At 36.3% G+C, this 21288-nt stretch overlaps 1 protein-coding gene across 1 annotated transcript in view; it reads left to right on the plus strand.

Annotated features, from left to right (window-relative positions):
* The window catches only part of INPP4B (inositol polyphosphate-4-phosphatase type II B), a 723258-nt gene extending 720587 nt beyond the window's left edge, over window positions 1–2671 (plus strand). Inside the window, exon 25 of the mRNA XM_052654320.1 lies at window positions 2361–2671. Within this exon, the coding sequence (XP_052510280.1) occupies window positions 2361–2493 (133 nt within the window). The 3' untranslated portion in view covers window positions 2494–2671. The remainder of the gene's footprint in view (window positions 1–2360) is intronic.
* Window positions 2672–21288: the final 18617 nt, after the last annotated feature.

Below are 21288 nucleotides of genomic sequence, written 5' to 3' on the forward strand. Positions count from 1 at the left end.
TGAAATTCTGAATACTCTGAATACTGATGAACTATACCATAGAAAAGAATCTGTGTTTTCAACTCACATCAGTATGGCTTATTTCAAATATGGCATGATTGGAACTGCTTTTCAGCCGAATTATAAATCCTTGTTTTTCACTTACACAGAAAATACGCAAACTGGAAATATAGAATCTTTTCTTTTTTGACATGTCACTCTGCAAATATGAATCTCCTTTAAGCTTAGGAGTCTATAGGAAATATATTTGGCCTCATTTTAGGAAGATAAGTGGGAGACAACATAATTTATGAGCTGAACCAATGGAAGGGTGCTGAGTCAGGTTTTGTTAAACTAATCTTATGGCTGGCAAGGATGACATGTCAGGTGTTTAATTCATTTAAAATACCAAGCCATTTCCATAAATCATTTTTATAACTTTAAATATATTATATAGGTACAGAAACAATAGATGGTGTGTTTGAATGTGCCAAACTTCCTTCACTACATACTGTGTTTCTCATTTCATTTTCCAGAGATGTATTGATTTATCAGATTATTTTTTATGGGCTGATCCATACTTTAGTTTTATCCATGTCATGTTCTCTATCGGTGCTGTTATGCTTCTTGAATTTTTCCTTGGGGCAAAATATATATTTGCCCCATGTGAATATCATCATAGCATCTCTCTCTTTCTTTTTGCACAAAAAGCAAAAAGAATCTTCATTTTTTTAATATATTTGCCACTGTAGTCCAGGTAGAAAAAGTACGCAGGATGCATTTGGGTCTATTTAGCATAAAAGCTTCATCTGAAATTTCTGTAAGATATAAGATAATGTGTTGTATTTCAGGATATATAAGGTTGAGTTTCTTTACTGTGTGAATGCTATACTGTTTTCTTTTCTCCCCTGACTCCTTGCCCCCCTCCCTGTTTAACAGCAGACAAACCCAGGGAGCACTGAATGAATCTGACGATCCTGAAACAGGCTGTCTAACTGATAACAAGCCAACTTCTCGACACTTCTATCCTGTCGCCTTGCTGCTTGTCAGCTCACACCTGCTAGTCGTGTGGCTTATTTTAAGTCTTGCATTACTTTTAGCCAAATACCAATAAGTTTTATGTTACATTCCTTTCTTTTCTACAACTGACAATGGACTTTAAATTATGGGGACAATGCTGTAATTTCTACATTTTCAGATTCACAGAATTTAAAAAAAAAAAAGAGCAAGCAAATGTTTGAATTGTGTTTTATTTGTTTTTTCCTAAAAGCTAAAAGAAAAAAAGTACTATGCATTAAGTGAATTATTTCGCTCTTTTGTTCATGGAAAAGCATTTCCCAACTGTTAACTAGCTCAAGAAGAATTTTTAAATTCCTGTCTTTGGAATAAGACAAAGAACAGAATCCTGAAAGCTTGAAGTTCTGCACCTCCTGTTCCTCTTCCCATTTCCATTTATTTAAAGAAATTAAGACTGAATTTGCACAACACCCCGGAACCCTGAGACAAGTCCTACAGATGTGAGAGGTTCCTTCCATCCAGACTTGATTTCCACTGTGCTGATTCCATTGTCGCCGTCAGCTGATAGAACCCTCTGTTCGATTTCTTAGCCTGTTAGTTCTGTGATTTCTTTGCTGCACTTAACCTTTTTTCTGTCAAGTAACGTTCTGGAGAGAATGGCTATTTCTGTTTTGTAATTAAATGAATCCGTTTGTAACTATGGTTTGGGTTGATTTGGCTCTCAATGTACTTTTCTATTCTTTTTAACCAAGTCTTGTTTGTGTCTTGATGCCCCATTTTCAGCACCTGTGACTTTTGTACTATCTGTACACAAGCACTCCTCTTGATAAAGCTGAGACTTGGACCAGGCTGTTTGGAAAGCCATTTTCCTCCTTGTTGCACAGCTAAAATAATGCAGTCAAATAGAGATGAAACTTTCCTTTAAAAATCTATAGGGCCAGACTTAATTAAATGCCTTATTCCTAGAACCTACATGCTTAGGGCTACGTGTAGATGTTCATGTGTTTTAAAGAGACTGAGAAATTCATTTGTGGAAAAGTTATAAAAAGGCAGATATATTTATGAAATGAAAATGAAGCTGTATTGTGGATCAAATTATATTTAAAGAGTTTATTAAACCTTAAATATATGTTAAGAGCAAAGGGACTCTACTCATCATTTTTTCCGAGGGCAATAATGGTATTGGGCCTGGCCTAGGATTTAATTTTGTAAGATGTATCATCATTTGTGAAAAAAAAAAAAAAATGTAGAGTTGAATCTTTGTTATTTTTACTCGGACTGTTGCCGCAACTCTGCATTGAACAAATAAAGCATATTTATTTATTCTGTGTTTCATGAAGTTGTGCTTTTTCCCCTTTCACCAGAGAAGGATGCCGCATAGAAAATGTACTGAAGAATATCAAATGCAGGAAGTATGCTTTCAACATGCTACAGCTGATGGCTTTCCCCAAGTACTACAGACCTCCAGAGGGGACTTATGGAAAAGCTGACACCTAAGTTTACCAACATGTAAATAAACAGGAACACAAATATGCTTCCATTGGAAAATCTCCACCGTTTTTCTGTTTTCATTGTTATGAATTTGTGGAAGGGGATGATCAGGAATGTTCACCCAAATATAGGGATTGCTTGAGTTAGTTATCAGCATATGACTCCGAAAGAAATCCATTAAACAAATCTTAAATCATATTGTGTTTCTAGTTCCAAGCTTCTATGTATTGATTCTCGCTGGTTGAGATCAGTTCAAAAAGTGTACATTTCATTCATGGGATTTTTAATGAAAGACATTCTGAGAAAAACCTAAGTTGCTTCAGGGGTTCTGGAGGTGGGATTCAGAGAGTGGCATTCTCACTCCAAAGCGATGATAGGAGAGTATCAAGGGGAGAGAGGCTTTGAGATACTTCCCATCTTTTCTCATATACAACCTGAGAGCCCATTTGTGGGCTTTAAAAATATTTTTCTAGTGAATGGAAATTAGGGAGTGTTAACTTGTGAACCTGACTACAGAAGCAGTTCCTATGTGCTTGTAAAGACTCTGTCATCCTGCGAAGGTGTGACCAGTCCTTCTAAAAATGTTGATGGACGGTGTTAATAAAGCAATAAAAATACTTTTTGAAAACATGGTATCTTTTCAAAACTCTGACTTGGATTGATTTGCCCCATCAGCCTAAACTTCATGTAGTCAAGTTCATGAAAGACTGTAAAATATCTTTGAGGTGTTTTCTAGCATTTATCTTAGTATGTCTCAATCAGTGATGTAACTATGCATTGCCTGGCATAGATTAATATACGTGAATGAACCTTTTAAAACTTATGCTACCATAAGTAATGATAAACCAAAACAATTATTTCTCCTAAACTGAATTTCAAATTTGCCCTTACTTGGTAAAATAACACCATAAGTTTCCTAAAACTACAAATCAGACATTGCCTTAGAGATCATCGTGTATAACATTATAAATATTATAAATGGCTAAAGTACAAGGAAGATATGTCCCCAGTTACTCAGCTAGATGATTTTAGAACCCTGGTGACAGTCCCTTCTTACCTTGTAGCTTGTGGCTTATCTGATCTGTAAATTGCCCCCCTAAATAGATACATGAAAATTTGGGAAGTATACTAGTTAAATAGGCCTTGGCATGTATTGCTGTAATTGAAACTGAAAGTACAAAGGTCTAAACAAATGACATTTATTTTCTCCATATTTTAAGAATTTATATGTTTTCCGTTCTTATCAGAGGAGCATGCGATCCAGAGCATGAACCTCCATTGGAAATGCCAGAGACCTGTTACATAGATACCTCTTAGTGATGACCACATTCAACAAATCATCTGTAGCTTTTCTAGCTGATATGATAGCTCCTCAACCAAGATACCTATTGAAATAGAGATTCCAAACAGATCTCCAGGCTCATGTTGGGCTTTTCAGATTGCTGCAATTTTAAATAACCCTCTGAGGCTTTTAATGCTAGAATTGTCAATCTGTTATTTTAGTTAAGGACTTGTGGGCATTATACTTGAGGCAGTTGTCAAAATATTTACAGCCTTTTTCATGAAAAGATGTTGTGTGCTATGGATCTATTCATGGACAGGTTATCTTGTTCTCCTTTATACCTCATTCTCAATTTCAGTGAGTAAATGTAATCTTTAAATTGTTCAGTTTCATTTAAAAATGGTAAGATTTGTGGTTATTTTCATTATCCCATTGGATTTAAGGTAAAACAGTTGGTATGACAATAATTCCCTTAAGTAACTGAGAAGCCACATTCAGTATATCAGATAGCAGTCTTGAGTTCCTTAAGTGATTTATCATCTTGTAAATATTCTTATGAACAATAGTTTTTGTTTGTATTTTTAAAAATGAAACCTCTTGATTAAAATATGAAAAGAATATTTATTAACCAGAAAACCAACAGTAGGGTTTTCTATTTGTGGAAGACATTTCAGTTTTTTTTTTTTTTTTTTTTTTTATGAAGTACTATTATAGAAGTTCTCAAAGAGTAGAACTTACTGTAATAGAAATGAAGGTAATGTATTTTCTCATTTATTATTAACATAGTTTTCTGCATTCCCCTATTGGAAACCTATATTTGTTCATATTCTAAAAGTAGATTTCATCAAGCAAAAGTTTTTTCGTAGTGACAATAATGTCACCCCTTTCCTAAGAGATATTTCAAGTATCCTTGGAAAACTACTTTATTATTTCTTAAATTACTAAACCTTTCTAAATCAAAGAGAAAATGTTATACAAAAAGTTTTAAAAGCTCTTTTGTACAAACACAGGCTCAGTCATGCTTTTCTGCTTCCATTTTCATTTAAAAAGATGCACCAGTCATTCTGTTTTAAGAGATCGCATTGAGCCAGACACTGAACCAAGAAAACATTTCCAAACAAGATAATTTTTTTTGCTCAAAAACATGTTTGCCCTCTGATGTCATCAAAAGTAGATAACACTTTAGTATTAGCTATTTACAAAGTCCTACAGAAAGCATACTTAAAAACAAGGGAAAGTGCAATCCTATTTGTGTTTGACCCAGTGACCAAAAATCCAGAGCCTGCAAAATGTTCTGCAGAACAGCTGAACATAACGTTTGAAATATTTTATTGACGCAGACCCATATTTTAGATGTACCCTTGCATTTATTTCTTGTGCGATTGTTCCTTTCTTGTCAATATTACCTTGGGTTTTGTCAACACTCTGCCCAAACAATCCTTTGATGTAAATAGTTTGGTCAATCCAGTAATCCCATGAGTCAGAGCAGCTGTCTGATCCTGCTGACAGATTGTACTGAAATGACCAGCTGCCCAGTGAGAGCAGGACTCCAGGTAACTAAGCTCCAGTCTTTACTTTATAAGACTATGACCTCTTGTTCTGAGTATGTGAGGTCTTAAAAGGAAGCATCTGGGTGGGAGATACTTCCCTTTTTTCTCTCAACTAAATATGGTATTTTGCCTAGAATTTTCTTCCCAAGCAAACCCAAGCCCCTCCTATGTAAAGTTTGCTAGGTGCTGAGAGGAGAATAATAGTGGTGTGCTAGAAATTGGCTGGTCCTAACTCACAATACCTGACCATTAAATTCTGTAAGCCAGTTTTCAAAACACAACCATCATTAAATATTAAATTATAGAACACAATTGAATAAATCTTATTAAAAATGATAAAGCTTAATGCAGCCTAAATATTTTACTATATTATGCTATTTATATCTGCTGCTGAGGTTATTTATGCCAATTGTATCTGTCCAGCAGAAACATGATATTTATAATATGCTAACCGGGCTTCACTTCCTGACTCTGCATGCAGTAACATCACATAGGTAGCTTGAAATTGACCATGGTGTGTGTTATACCCCAGAAACTGCCAAATGCTACCAACCCATACTTTGAATTCCTGGAAAACCACTTGTTAAACATTGACCAGCACAAAACTGGAGGCCACCATCACTCTTTCTCCAGAAAATAATCAGTAATTGGAAACAGTATTATTAAAATGATACTAAGTGTAGTCACCTTCAGATGGCTATAGTTTTGTCTTGGTTTATGCCCTCTTTAAAGACTCCTGTTAGACTATAAGTAATATTTGCTGTTTATGTTTATTCATATTTAAAACAGTCATAATAATTCATTAAAAAATGTATTTCTGTGGGACTCCCCTGGTGGGCCATTTGCTCCACTCCACCGGACTCAATGCTTCCAATTCGCAGAGCACAGGTTGGATCCCTGGTCAAGGAACTAATGCCCCACTGTGTGGCCAAAAAGTGAAATTTCCAAAAATAAATAGATAAAAATTATCTATGATGTTCTGCAAAGGAAATCTTAGCAATGCAGCTTTTGTGTAAGCAATAACAACTTCAGGCAAAATTCAAGGAAATGTTAGCCTAATTAGAAAATCACTAAAAATGCACCTCAGTATCAGTTTTTAAGTTTATAATTTTAGCATTTGCTAAAAGCTGGAAAAGCAGTAACATACTACCAGGCCCAGATTCTAATAAATATAGCTCAATTGGAAACCAAACTGTTAGATTAAACAAATTAAACTCTGGCAGTATGCTAAATCACACAAATGTTTAGGTGTTTGATTCCAAACAGGATGGTCTATCAGTGGCTTAGTTCAACATACAGGCCACCTTTTATAATCTTTTGAGAAATAAATCAACTTTCATCACAAGTTCAAGAAACTGGTCTGAGAAAAACTGTGATCAGCAGTTGCAGAGTGAAGAAAATATATTGAATACAAGGCATCTCTAATAGCTGGAGGCTTTACAGATTATGTGCTACTGAAGAATATAATTTGCTGAGAGTTGTATAGTGGATTGACAATTTTAGGTAAATTCACAGAATCCACATTCATTTAGCCCAGCTGCAATCTGCAAGAGTTTTGCTTTTTTCCTTCCATATTTATGTCTCATTACTTTATAAAGAAACTACCAATGTATTAGATCTTTTGTTTCTTTGGAAGAAATTCAAGTTACAACTTTCCAAACAGATGTTATCTCTAGAAAAAACTTCAAGAACAGAAAAATGCAGTTAATGTTTTAGATAAAATATGGCAGGCCAATTAGGTATAAAGTTAAGGTATGGAAATTTGGGTTTTTTCTTTCTGAGTTATAGTGCAGATTAAACACTCTTAGTTTTATTTCTAAGCATATAAGAGGAAATCTAAAGCATTTCTGATGTCAAAGAAACAAATCGTATCTGGCTATTAGTATCAAGGAGGTAGGAAAACATTGTAAGGTAGTATTAACTTAAAATATGTACATGCCATCGGCTCTCCTGAGCATGAACTTTTATAAATTGCATGAATCGTCAGAATTTTAAATTTAAAGGAAACCATGACTCACAGTGAAGTATAGCGCCCAGAGAGACTGAACATTAAAGGAGAGAAGACCTACTACAAGCGTTGTTGCCCGATAAACCATATGTTGCTTATCTTTCATGCTGTGCTCACTTGCTCAGTCATGTCCAACTCTCTGCAATCCCTTGGGCTGTAGCCCACCAGGTTTCTCTGTCCATGGGATTTCTCAGGTACCAATACTTGAGTGGGTTGCCATTTCCTCCTCCAGGGGATATTCCTGACCTAGGGATGTCTCCTGCAACTCCAGAATTGGCAGGTGGATTCGTCACCACAAAGCCACTTATCTTTCCGTCTTTCTTTAAGCTGTTGCACTTTCATACTCGTGGTATGAAACATTCACAGTCTCCCTAAATTATCAGAACACTCTAAGGTCACACAAGGGCACAGCTCAACAGTACATCTTTACTGATGACTTGGTGCAATTTTATTGACTGGCAGGCAGTATTGACTCAAATATTAGCAAGATTGCTATATTATCTACATATTGGTAGCTCTTATGATGCTTTTTTATCACTATAAATATTAAAAGCCATTTCATGTCAGAGAGCTTTCAGATTTTAAAAGGCAGATGCCACATTTCTGTAACTGTATAGACACTCTCATTTCACATCACATGTGCAATCCTTTGTACACATACACTCTTGTGGATATTTTATTATTTTATTTAACCTAATATGTGATTTTCAGATTCTTCTGGTACTTAGCTGAAACATTTGCATTTGTTTTCTTTTCATGTTAAATATATATTCCAGATCAACCAATAATGTGCAGTCCTAGGAAATGAGGCACAAATAGGTTAGATCACTTTATATTGTCATTTGAAGAAATATCATTTTGTTTTATTGTTCTGTGTAAACCATATTCATTGTACATTGTGTGTATATTTTTTTAATAAATGTGATTTTTATTTTTTATGTTTCTGTCTTTTTCATTTCAAATATAAAATTATACATTTTTTTCATTTTTGTCAATGTAGAAATCTCTAAAACTTTATTAAAATAGCAGAAGCGTAGCCTAAATAGTATTTCAAAGAAAATAGACTAATTTTCTGATGAAGTGTAATTGCAGTGCAAATTTTACATTGATACTAGGTTAATAACTATTAATAGCAGAATGCATCTTTCAGGGTTGCTGTTCTATGGGACTAAAATCAACTATACTTTTAAAAGATGCAAGAACCAGATGCTTCATCTTTGGGCAAATCACTGATCTTTGTAATACTGATTATATTAGTCATTTGAGCACATAAGATACCTTTTCCTTATTGGCTCTTTGGATCTTATTGATTATAATTCATTATAGCAGTTGATGGTAGAAGGTAAATCCCAAAGAGTTTTAATTCCATGCTATAGCAAAAAAAAAAAAAAAGTTAAAATGAGACTGTTGACTACATGTAAAGAAAGAAAGGAGTTTTACCATCTGGAGAATTCAAGAGCATATCTGATCCTGTAGCAAGAAACTCTTGGTAATGTCATTATCATCAGTATGTGTTCATACTAATGCGTCTTTCTACATCTGATCAGGAACAATACTAGAGATAGCTCCATGGTGAAACCATTCATAGCAAATTGTAGCAAAATGCTACCTGCCATAAAACCAGTAGGGTTGCGTGAGTGAAGTAAGAATACTCTTCTCTTAAACACCCATGCAAAGTTTCCTTGAGTGTTGTAAATGACATACGCACACAACTGTCAGAGGACAAGGGACTCAGAAAATATGTTCCAGAGCTATCGAGAGGGAACTTGGGAGGGTAGGTGGATATAGTTGGAGCGTGTTCAGCCAGCACCCATAAAATCCCAGGTAGCCACATGGTCATGCTTCTGTGGCTCCCTATAACAACAAAAACTGAGTTCTCTGTTCTCTCAATGGTCCTGATGAGTAAGGCTGACCCAAGAATAGATTTTTAAATAAATTTTAACTGAGAAGTTAAAATGAGAGAGGAAAGCACACTGGGATGAATACCAAGAATATGACACCGAGCTACCAAAAGTTCCCTTCTCTCCTAAACCATGAGTTTATTGCTGTAGCCCTTCATTTCAGAATTAAACAATAGCAGTGAGGCTGATGATCTGCTTCTTGCCTAGAGTGATAACTTCTCAGTTTTCAAACAGATAGATTATAAGCCACCACATTCTTGGTGATAATTCACCTTTGAATTTAAGTGATCTGTTTCCTCTGCTTGCTTCTTACATTGAAGGATTGCCCAAGGTCTGCACTCAGAATTGTTCTTTTCTCATTCAAAATGTGCTCCTTTGAGGTCTTTTAATTATTATTTCTAAGGAGAAAATTCTAGGACAGAGCTAAGGAATGTCGGCTTTTGAGGCCGAATACCTGGATGCAAATCTGATTCCCCTACTTTGTTAAATGCAGACGTATAATGCAGACAGATGTCAAGTTACTTAACGTTTCCCTGTCTTCACATCCTTATCTGTAAAATGAGGGCTGTAGTGTTAACTGACCAGGGTTCTTGGCCTCCTTAATCAATATATTGATCAGAGGCTAGACAAATTCAGGCAAGGCTTTACTGGGGGCCCCGCTGCAATAAGGGGGAGCTGGCGCAAGCAACATGTTCTCCTGCTTGCTTGTTCCTCAGGGGGATTGAGGTGGTTTCTTAAACAGTGTGAGGATAGGGGTGTGTCCAGGGGGCTGGCTGGAGGGGTGGCTTAGGTGTTTTGCCCACCCCTCTGGTGGTGGTGAGTGCAGGGGGCATGCGCAGGACCCTGCTTTTGCTCCAGACTCTTGAAAATGGTAGTAGGTATTTTGGAATCTTTGTGTCTTTGTCCAGAATTTGTCCTAACTGTGCATGCACAGTTATTTTTAGTCCCATTCAGTTTCTTTGTATTTTGTTGCTCATGGAGAGTTGTGTCCAGCTCCAAGCATTGCACCACTGCATCAAAGGGTCCCAGATCCCAGACCTGTCTCAACAGTATGACTGAACGCAGTATTTCCCAATGGAAAGTGAGTGAGAACAAGTATGTTTAGCCCTATGCCCCATGCTCGCTGTGCTGGGTCTTCTCTGTTGGCCCTTAGCCTCCATTTCCACTGTGGTTTAGGCCCCTGAAATCCCACTTGCTGGAACACCAGGGCCAGAAGACTAAAAACTACATTTCCTCAGCTCCCTTCCCATGAGACTTCAGGGTATCCTACAGGTTCTGCCAATGACACCCACCAATGCCATTTCAGGAAAGTGGAAGGAAGATGGCAAGGGATGGGAAGTGTTGACCTCTTGTGAACCTAAGTGGACACACAGACACATCCAAGTGGAGAGTAAGTGCAGGTGGACTCCCACATCTGTTGTCAATTCTGCAGCTTGCCAGTGGCAATGACTGTAACTTCAGCATGGTGACCGCCACAACAATAGCATTTTTCTAACTTATGGGCTGGTGTGGTTCCTGACGGCTGGATCAAAGGGGCTTGATGTTAGGAACCTGATAAGAATCCTCTTCTGACATGAAGTTCCTCTAAACTTTCCAATGATAATTGTCAAATTCCCCATATTGCACATACTGTATTATTTTCTGTTAAAGATGACAGGATTCCATTTCAAGCACTGAACTCTGGTTGATGCCCTCAGCCTATAGAACTTATTCAATACATTTTTCTCTGTAGAAGTTGTTGCTCATTAACTTATTTGTCTTTGATTTTTCAGGTGGAATTCAGCACCACCTTTTCCAAGTAGCTGCTGCCTATTTCTGTATGTATATGTTTTACGATATGTTTAATATCATCACCATCTTCCCAATTTACACACAGCACTCCCTGGATTCCTGTCTCTGCTAACAGAATCTGTATCCTTGTCACAAAGATTGACAAGCTTGAATCAGCTTTAAGTCTCCTATCTCTGTTGACATATAATATTCCATTTGTCACTAAGGTCTGTCCATGTTACCGCCATCTCTCTCGAATCTTCTACTTCCCCCTTCATAGCCACAGCTATTTTCTTCACATGCATTCTCCATCCACCTTCATGACTATAGTTTTGTTCAAACTAAATGAAGTTTGATATTCAGTGAAATCGACGATTTGGAATATCTTTCTTATCTTCCAAGGCTTATTTTCTATCTCCTGCAGTTTATCCTCCATACATATATACACTAGGAGTTACACACACTCACACTCAGACACCCAGGTTTTCTCCCAGGTTTTCTCTGAGGCTATTTCCATTCATCTCACCATTTCCAAAGCTATAGCTCAAAGTGGAATTTCCTATGTCTCTTATTCTAAAGCTATTTTCTCATATAACTGTAAATGAAATTAGTCTCCACTGTTCAAATTCTTCTGTAATATACCCTGTGCCAGCCATTCATTCATTTGTATAGTAATTTTTTCCATCTTTCATTCATTCAGAAGATCATTTGCAGGGATTTCCCAGTAGTCCAATGGTTAGAACTACACATTCCAATGTAGGGAGTGCAGATTTGATCCCTGGTGAGGGATTTAAGATCCCACATGCCTCATAGCCAAAAACCCAAAACATAAAAAAAAGGAATATTATAACAAATTCAATACAAGACTTTTAAAAAAGGGCCCATATCAAAGAATCTTAAAACAAACAACCAAAAGATACTTTGAGTGTCTGTTTAGCTGGCAGACAAGGTGGGTACCAGGTGTTTAGGGGTAGACAAGAGACATGGATCTAAAATTCATGAAGTTCACAGTCCAGGCTAGTGATGTAGGTTAGACAAAAATCCAAACAATGACAATAAGTGATTATGAGTGATCTATATGATATGAAGTAAATGATCTAGGAATTTTGACAGAGAATAATGGTATAAGTGATTTATAAAAGGTGGTCGAGCTGTAAAGGAGGAGAATTATCCAACCAAAGGAAGATAGAGACGAACAGTGTAGTAAAACCATTGCCAGAACCACGGAGTATGGGGCATGGAGAATGCAAGATTAAAGTTATGGAAAAAGGATTTAAGTTCTATTTTATGTGCAATTAGAAGAAATTACAAGGCTCCAAGCAGGAGATCAAAGTGACTTAAGTTTATGTTTTTAAAGGCTGACTCCAGGTGCTTGTGGAGGCTGGATTATAGGAAATCAAAACTGAAAGTATGAGGTCACTGGAAGGATATTGCAATATAATAAGTGATGGTGTTGGACTGGGATGAGACAGTAAAAATTAAAAGTAGAGAGAGTAACTCATGCAATATTTAGGAAGTAAGAATGGCTAGTCTTGTTGATGGCCTGGCAGTGGGGGAGAGTACAGGGACCAAGTAATTAAGGTGAGTTTAATTTCTGCCTTGAGTCACTGAAAAGTGATGGTAACATACTGAGATGAAAAAATAAAAAAAGGAGAACAAGAGTAGGTTTGAGGGGAAGCCAGCTGTTTGGCTTTGAACATGGCAAGTTCAGCTGCCTAATTCCTCCAATCCAAGCCGAGATTCAAGTATGGAATTCATAGACGTGGATCCAGGGAGAGTCGAAAGTGGGAATCGAGGAACAGTGTAAGCTGTCACCATGAGTAAATGAATAGAAACACTCAGAATAGTAGTTAGCACTTGGTGGCTGAAAGTGACAAAAAATTTTCACTCGCTTAAACAAAAAGGCAATTTCTTGACTCAAACTGAAAAAGAACAGGGGTTGAGTTATAGGCACATCTGCTGTAGGATGTTTAAATCTTTAAGTGATGATTTGCATTATCTCAACCTCTCTCACTCTCTCTACCCCCTCCCATCATGGATTTTTTTTTTTTTTTTTTTTGCTATTCTTTCCTGTGTCTTAGTGCAATTTTCCAGAAAGTCTCTGCCAGTACAGTATTTTCAGCATCCATCTCACAAGAAGAAAGATATCCTTTCTCTCTCAACAATTCTATCAGTCCCCAAAAGGACTCTGTTCAGTCAGTGTATCCTGGGTGGAGACTCTGAGGGACCCCTTTGTGCTCCTCTCCACCTCTGTGGCAGGTGAAATGGACACATCTCCATCCCTTTCTATAGTATTTGTTGCTATTGTTTAGTCGCTAAGTCGTGTCTGACTCTTTGAGACCCCATAACTATAACCTGCCATGCTCCTCTGTCCATGGGATTTACCAAGCAAGAACACTGGAGTGTAGTGCCATTTCCTTCTCCAAGAGATCTTCCCAACCTAGGGATTGAACATGATGTTCCTGCGTTGCAGGTGGACTCTTTACCATCTGAGTCACCTGAGCAGCCCTTATATGACACTGGAAAAGATTAATTCCCAACAGGAAAAGCCAGTAGGGAAATGGACTTCCGTTTCAACTGGGGAGTAAGTATAGTAAGAAAAAAGCATAAGACCAAGCCTTCAGGAACTTTAACATTAAAAGTTTGGGTTATAGTAAAAGCAACCTGCTTTATGATTAGAATTACTTTACTGTAAAATTGCATTTTATCTTGGAGATTGATTGTAAAGTCACTAGTAAGATAAAAATGAAAAGCAATTTCACTGAAATAAATATAACTGAAGAAACAACTATAACACCACAGTGAGAGGCAAGAGGTCTAATGAGGTCTGGATTTGCCATTAACCCCGAGTGAATCAGTTCATTGTTATTTTCCATTTCCCCCATGTTAACTGAAGATAGCATAACTCTATGCCTTTCACTTGTTAGCTTCATGAACAAGGAGAGAAGTCACCTGAAAGGAAGCTGAATGCATCACCTCTGGAATATTTTTTATTTCAGAGGTCCCTGACTTATGTCTAAAGAAAAGTGCTCTGACTTGAATTGATTTGCCTTTAAAGAGAAAGAAAAAGGAGGGCTAAACATCCTTTCACATTTGTTTCATGTTTTTAGTGAGCAATATCCTCTAGGAAAATATCTGTGGTCTCTCATTACACATTGTACAAATTGTTATTCATACACTGATGATACACATACACAAACAATTCATACACTGTTTCGATTGGTGTGGGGATATCCATAGGTTAGCCTCTCTCTTCTGATATTCACGTACCTACAGATGTGACATTTTCTTTCAGAAACTGGAATAGGAAGGGGTATTCCCTAATTTGTTTCATGAGGCCAGTATTATCCTGATATCAAAACCAGACAACATGACAAAATTAACTGCAGACCAGCATCTTTCATAAAGTGATGGAAAGCTTCTAAACAAAATTTTAGCAAATCAAGACAAGTGGGATTTATCACAGAAATAACCTAGTTTGATACTTGAAAATGAATCAGTATAATTATTAATCATATTAATCATATTGTTAATCATATTAACAAAGTTAGAGAAGAAAAGCTATATGATCATCTCATATATTATTTGACAGAATGCAAAACTTATTCCTAAAAAAAAAAAACTGTCGTAAAACTAGCAGTACAAGGGAAAACTCTGCAACTAATAGACAGCATCTATATAAAATCTACAGTGAATACTTTACTTGATGGTAAAAGGCTGCATTCTTTCCCTCTGATATTAGGAATAAGACAAGCACATTTGCTCTCACTACTTCTGAAAATTTTTCTAAGTTTTGAGCAGATCAACAAGGCAAGGAGAATAAACAAAAGGCACCCCGTTATGAAAGAAGGTGTTAAACCATCTTTATTTGCAAGCAATGTGACCAATTATGTAGAAAATCCAGTGGAATCTACAATGAAAACTAGAAGTAAAAGTGAATTTAACACACTTACAGAACACCAAGTCAATGGACAAAAATTAATTGTATTCCTAATGATCAATGTAAATGCAATGAAAGTACCATTTACAAAGATATAAAGTTAAGTCAATAAGATTTTTTTCAATAAATGGTGTTGGAACAATTGGATGTTCATACAAAAAGACTTTCATGAATACCTTAAACTTTCAAGAACAATTCACTCAAAATGTAAATGTAAAATATAATATTATAAAACTTCTAGATAAAACAAAGGGGAAATATTTTTGACTTTGGGTTAGGCAAAGAATTCTTATATCATAAGAACAAATCGTAAAAAAGAATTAAAAAATTGAATTTTATTGATTAGAAACTTCTGCTCTTCATTTTACATTGTTAAGAGAAGGAAAAGCCTAGTCACAGACTTGGGGAAAATATACGTACATCATATAGCAAACAAAGAATGTGTACTTAAAAATTATTTAGTAACAATACTCAGCAATAGGTGGAAAAAACTACTCAATTAAAAAAATTATGAGCAAAATGTTTGAATAAACACCTTACCAAAGGAGATACATGATGGCTAAAATGACATAGAAAGATGCTTAACATTATTAATCACTAGGGAAATGCAAGTTGAAACCACCATAAGATGCTCAAATATGTGGACCAACTGGAATTCTCTCATGTGGCTGCTGCTGGGAACACGCAATGATGCAGCCTCTTTGGAAAACAGTTTGACAGTTTCCTATACAGTTAACATAGTATGAAAGTGAAAGTTGCACAGTCGTGTCTGACTCTTTGCAACCCCTGGTGGACTGCAGCCCGCCAGGCTCCTCTATCCATGGAACTCTCCAGGCAAGAACACTGGAGTGGGCCATTCCCTCCTCCAAGGGATCTTCCCAACCCAGGGATCAAACCCAGGTCTCCTGCCTTGCAGGCAGATTCTTTACTATTTGAACCACCAGAGAAGGTTAACATAAGTTTACTACATAACTTAACCATCTCATTCTTAGGCATTTACTCAAGAGAAATAAAAGTGCATGTTCATAGAAACCTGTGCACATTTATGGGAAATTTATCATGGCCATAACCTGAAAATAAATCAAATGTCCTTCAGTCACCGAATGGATAGAAAAAAACTGATACATTCACACATTATAATGCTACTCAACAGCATAGAAGAACATACTACTTCTCTGTCCAGTAATACTGATAAATCTTAAATTCATTGGGCTAATTTAAAAAAATTCAGATCCAAAAGACCACATACTGTAAGCTTCAAGGCAAGAGAAGAGGTTAGTGATTGCCAAGAACTGTGTGTGAGAAGAGGGTCTGACTGCAAAAAGATAACATGAGTAAATTTTTGGAGGAGATTGAACTATACTACAACTTGGCTGTGGTAATATATAGAACACTCTAGGCATTTGTCAAAATCCATAATCTATATAAAATGAAGAAACATAATTTTTAATAATTTAGAACATTAAAGAGAAATGAACTATCAAGCAAATACTTGGAATAATGTGTCTTACGAAGTGAAAGAAGCCAGTCTGAAAAGGGTATATACTGTATGATTCCAGCTATATGATATTCTGGAAAAGGCAAAAGTATAGTTGTAAGAAGATAAGTGGCTGCCAGGAGTTAGGGAGGAAGATGAGAGCACAGAGGGTTGGGGCCAATGAAACTATTCTGAATAATACAGTAATGGTGGGCACGTGCCACTGTGCCTTTGCCACAATCCAAAAAACTGCACAGCACCAAGCGTGAACTCTAACGTAAAGCATGATCTTACGTGATAACGGTGTGTCAGTGCAGGTTCATTGGGTGGATCACTGTGAAGAAGGATGTCTATAACAGGAGAGGCTGTGCATGTGTGGGGCCAGGAGGTATCTGAGAAATCTCTATATCCGCCAACGTTGCTGTGAACTGAAAACTGCTGTTGAATATAAAGTCTATTGAAAAGTAAAAACAATTGTAAAACTACAGCAATGTCTCAATCATTCTCTGAGAGAGGAGAAAGGATACAGTGGTACATTTTTACACAGATGTAGTAATTTTATATTCAGATCTGGTTAACTACTCTTTAAAAGAAGAAAGCTTCTAATTGAGTTTAACTTCATAGATCATGAACTCCAGATGGGTACATTGATTAAAATCTTGATTTTCACCATCTATCTTTTTGTCTTTAAATGCCATTTGAGTTTCTGTATGGACAAGAGTGAGTTCTAAATGCTGACTTAGGGGCAGGGAGAAACTTGCATTTCAGTCAAGCGCAGGTCACTGACAACTGTATATGTATCCACTGTTAACTCTGGATGCTTTAAAATTGAGACTCTGAGAGATCTGGCATTAAACTAAAACAACTCAGGCTATGAAAGAAATATTCCCTGCCAAAATTGCTTAGATTATAGCAGCTGAAGAAACTGCAACTTTGCCCAGATGCAAAAACCCCTTAGGCTAAAACTGAGCATATAATAATTGGTGAAGCCCTAAATACTCCTAGCTTTGTAACTCATAAGGACAAGATGATTTGAATTTTCCATTTAAAATTCTTTAGATTTTGACATCTTAGTATTGTAAGTTACAAGAGGATTTCATTTGTAGATTTAAAATCTCCCCGGGAATTTAGTAATGGAAATAAATGTGGACATCTTTATTTGTTGTCATTTTATATTGGCTCATTTTTACATTATTATTGATTCTTATTAAATAATCTTATGGAATTTTGTGCAATATGGATGGATATAACTTGGGAAGTAAAATTGAGAGTGAAATATAGAGAGCTTGGAGTTTTTTAATATGCCATGCTGGCTCATTTAAAAACCCTCTGGTGGCAATAAAGTCATCCCAGAAGTATTCACAAAACTGTGGTTGAACAAATAAATAAATTGTAGATGATGAAAGCTGTGTTTCTCCCTGAGAAGATAGTTACAAATAAGGAAAGAGGAAGGATAAAATAAACCCTGTAGTACTAGACTGGAATCAGAACCATCACTATAAATTAATGTTTTATATATATATATAAATATCTTTATAAGCATATATACATACACATAATCCCTGGTGGCTCAGTGATAAGAAGAAAATGCCTGAAATGTAGGAGATGTGTGTTCAATCCCTGGGTCAGCAATATTCCCTGGAGAAGGAAATGGCAACCCACTCCAGTATTCTTACCTGGGAAATCCCATGGATAGAGGAGCCTGGCAGGCTACAGTCTGTGGGGTCACAAGAGTCAGACATGACTTAGTGACTAAACTACCACCACCACAGCTACATGTACACATAAGCATACATGCATGTACATATATACACACACAGGTAGGTGGACATAGAAATACAGATTTGTGTATGTGCCTGGAAAAGTATGCATATATGCATTTCTGAGGAAATGCAGACTCTATGCACTGAGACCACTGAGAAGTCATATACCAGTAGCAATGAGTACACCTAGATATTGGTTTCTAAATTTCATTTTCTAATAAAAGGAAGCAAGATTACTTGAATAAATGTTTTTTCCAGGGTTGGGGGCAGGGAAAGTGCAGATGAACCCGGACCATCTTGAGGTGCCAGAAAGTAAAGACAAACACAAATTAAAACAAAAAGAACAAAAATCAAAACAAAACACAGCAGGAAAATATCAGGAGAACACAAAAGTCAACCTGAACAATCCTGCCCACAGTTGGAAAAATTAGAAATACAAAGTAAATAATGATAGTATTAAATTATGAGCCTCAGAATAAAATAAACATGAGATAAAAATAAATGATTGCATCAATAAATAAATGAAGGAAAAGAAGCAACTTAGCCTAACAAAAAATGCCAATTGATGGATATAGGAGAAAAGACTGCAGAAAGTCACCATTAGCAATTACTCTCATGGTGGTGGTGGTGGTGGTGATTTAATTGCTAAGTCGTCTCTGATTCTTGTGACCCCTTGGACTGTAGCCCTCCAGGCTCCTCTGTCTATGGGATTTCCCAGGCAAGAATACTGAAGTAGGTTTCCATTTCCAGCTCAGGGATCAAACCCAAGTCTCCTGCATTGCATGTGGATTCTTTACCAACTGAGCCAGCAGGGAAGCCCAATTACTCCCATGGTCATTAGCAATAAAATATATCAATATCATTTACAAACTGTTGTATGGGTATGTCACCCCTCTGGTACTCCTCAAATCTATATACTCAGTCCAATATAGAAAAACTATCAGACGATCACAAAATACCTAACCAGTACCCCTCAGATTGCCAAGTTCATGAGTTACAAAGAAACACAGAGAGCTGTGATAGAAGTGACTAGGCATGGCACTGAATGCAGTGTGGGATCCTGGGCTGGATCCTGGAACAGAAACTGGGAAATGTAAATAAAGTCTCTGCTTTAGTGAATAGTGTTGTACCCATGTTTGTGTAAGATGTTAGCATTTGGAAGGGTCAGGAGGAGTTGTGTGGGAACTCTGTACCACCTTAACAACTCTTCTGTAAGTCTAAAACTACCTCAGAATTTAGAAAAAATTCAGTACTTCTATCTCTGACACCTGGTTCATTGCCTACCTCCTAATTTGTTCAGAACATGGACAGAAAATGAAGATACATATTAATTCCCTAAAATCTCACTTAAAAATAACTATTGTTCAAATTATTAGTTTAAATGTCATAACAGGTAATAGACGAAGTGATTTTTTTTCTAGCACAAACTTTATCACTCATCTTTTTTAAAACTGTCAGACCATCTAAGAAGATTTGTATGAGAATTTTATTTGAATTATTTCTCTGTTTGTAAATCTTTTTAGTAAATATATTTTCTAAATATTATAGGAATAGGCTGATTCAAAAGATCTGATATAAATACCTGAGAGAAAATTAAAAATAGTTTAAATATGATTTTAAAATTCTTAATGGAAAATATGCCTTATGAGAAAAACTTACCTTTCTCATAAAAATAATAAAATAATTTTGAGGCATTTCTTAAAATTATTTTTCCTAGAATATTCTTCTGAGGGAGAAAGCTGCAAGGATATTAAACGTTTTGTTCTCTACCTGAGGGATGACAGTAGAAATTAGATTTTAACTTTGTGTGTTTAAGAAAAATATACATTTGGTTTTTTGTCTTTACATTGATTCTACACCAATATCCTTTTTAGCACGGGTCTTTTTTTTTCCATTTAAAGAATATGAGCACTCAATGTTTACAAATGAGAGAACTGTAAAAAGCTTTTCTGTATAAATTAATTCAAATTTCACCCATGTTGCATATATAATAGTTGAAAATCTTTGGATCGGCTTAGACCAAATGCTAAAAGTGTTCTGGACAAGGGGGGAAAAGCACTTAGACAAAGCAAGTGAACACATTATCTGACTCTTAATACCTTGGAACCTAAAACCAATAAGAGACTACCAAAAAACTTTTTTAATATATTAAGATGTATAATGAATTCTCAAAAAGAGCAAAGAAGAAACCTGCCTGGAATATGCAATTGATTTTGCTCACAGATGCTGCGCTAAAAAATAGATTTGAAAACGATGGAGTAAATCATCAAGAAAGCTAAAAAGCGCCTGCTGCTCTTGCATTAAATTCAGTCATTAAGATTAGCAAAGAGAAGTTACTCTTATATAATACAATTTTAACTACCTAGAAAGCTCAACATAGACTTCAACGCAAATTTTAATACATTTTAGACATTCAATAACTTCTTAATGAGTTGAATTGACCTTTGATCAGAGAAGGCTGCATTGGTGCTAAGGTATCAAGTAAAATATATTTCTTCTTAAATAAATTAAAGGCAACAAAAATATATTTAAAAACAAAATTCAATTGAGTCAATTTTAAAGATCTTATTAGCTTTGTCCCATGTTACATGAATAGGGCAGCATCCAACCCAATAGACAGAAAGATCATGGCATCCGGTCCCATCACTTCATGGGAAATAGATGGGGAAACAGTGTAAACAGTGTCAGACTTTATTTTTGGGGGCTCCAAAATCACTGCAGATGGTGACTGCAGCCATGAAATTAAAAGACGCTTACTCCTTGGAAGAAAAGTTATGACCAACCTAGATAGCATATTCAAAAGCAGAGACATTACATTGCCGACTAAGGTCCGTCTAGTCAAGGCTATGGTTTTTCCTGTGGTCATGTATGGATCTGAGAGTTGGACTGTGAAGAAGGCTGAGCACTGAAGAACTGATGCTTTTGAACTGTGGTGTTGGAGAAGACTCTTGAGAGTCCCTTGGACTGGAAGGAGATCCAACCAGTCCAATCTGAAGGAGATCAGCCATGGGATTTCTTTGGAGGGAATGATGCTGAAGCTGAAACTCCAGTACTTTGGGCACCTCATGCAAAGAGTTGACTCATTGGAAAAGACTCTGATGCTGGGAGGG

Source organism: Budorcas taxicolor, chromosome 17 (genome assembly GCF_023091745.1).
Source record: "Budorcas taxicolor isolate Tak-1 chromosome 17, Takin1.1, whole genome shotgun sequence".
NCBI lineage: Eukaryota > Metazoa > Chordata > Mammalia > Artiodactyla > Bovidae > Budorcas > Budorcas taxicolor.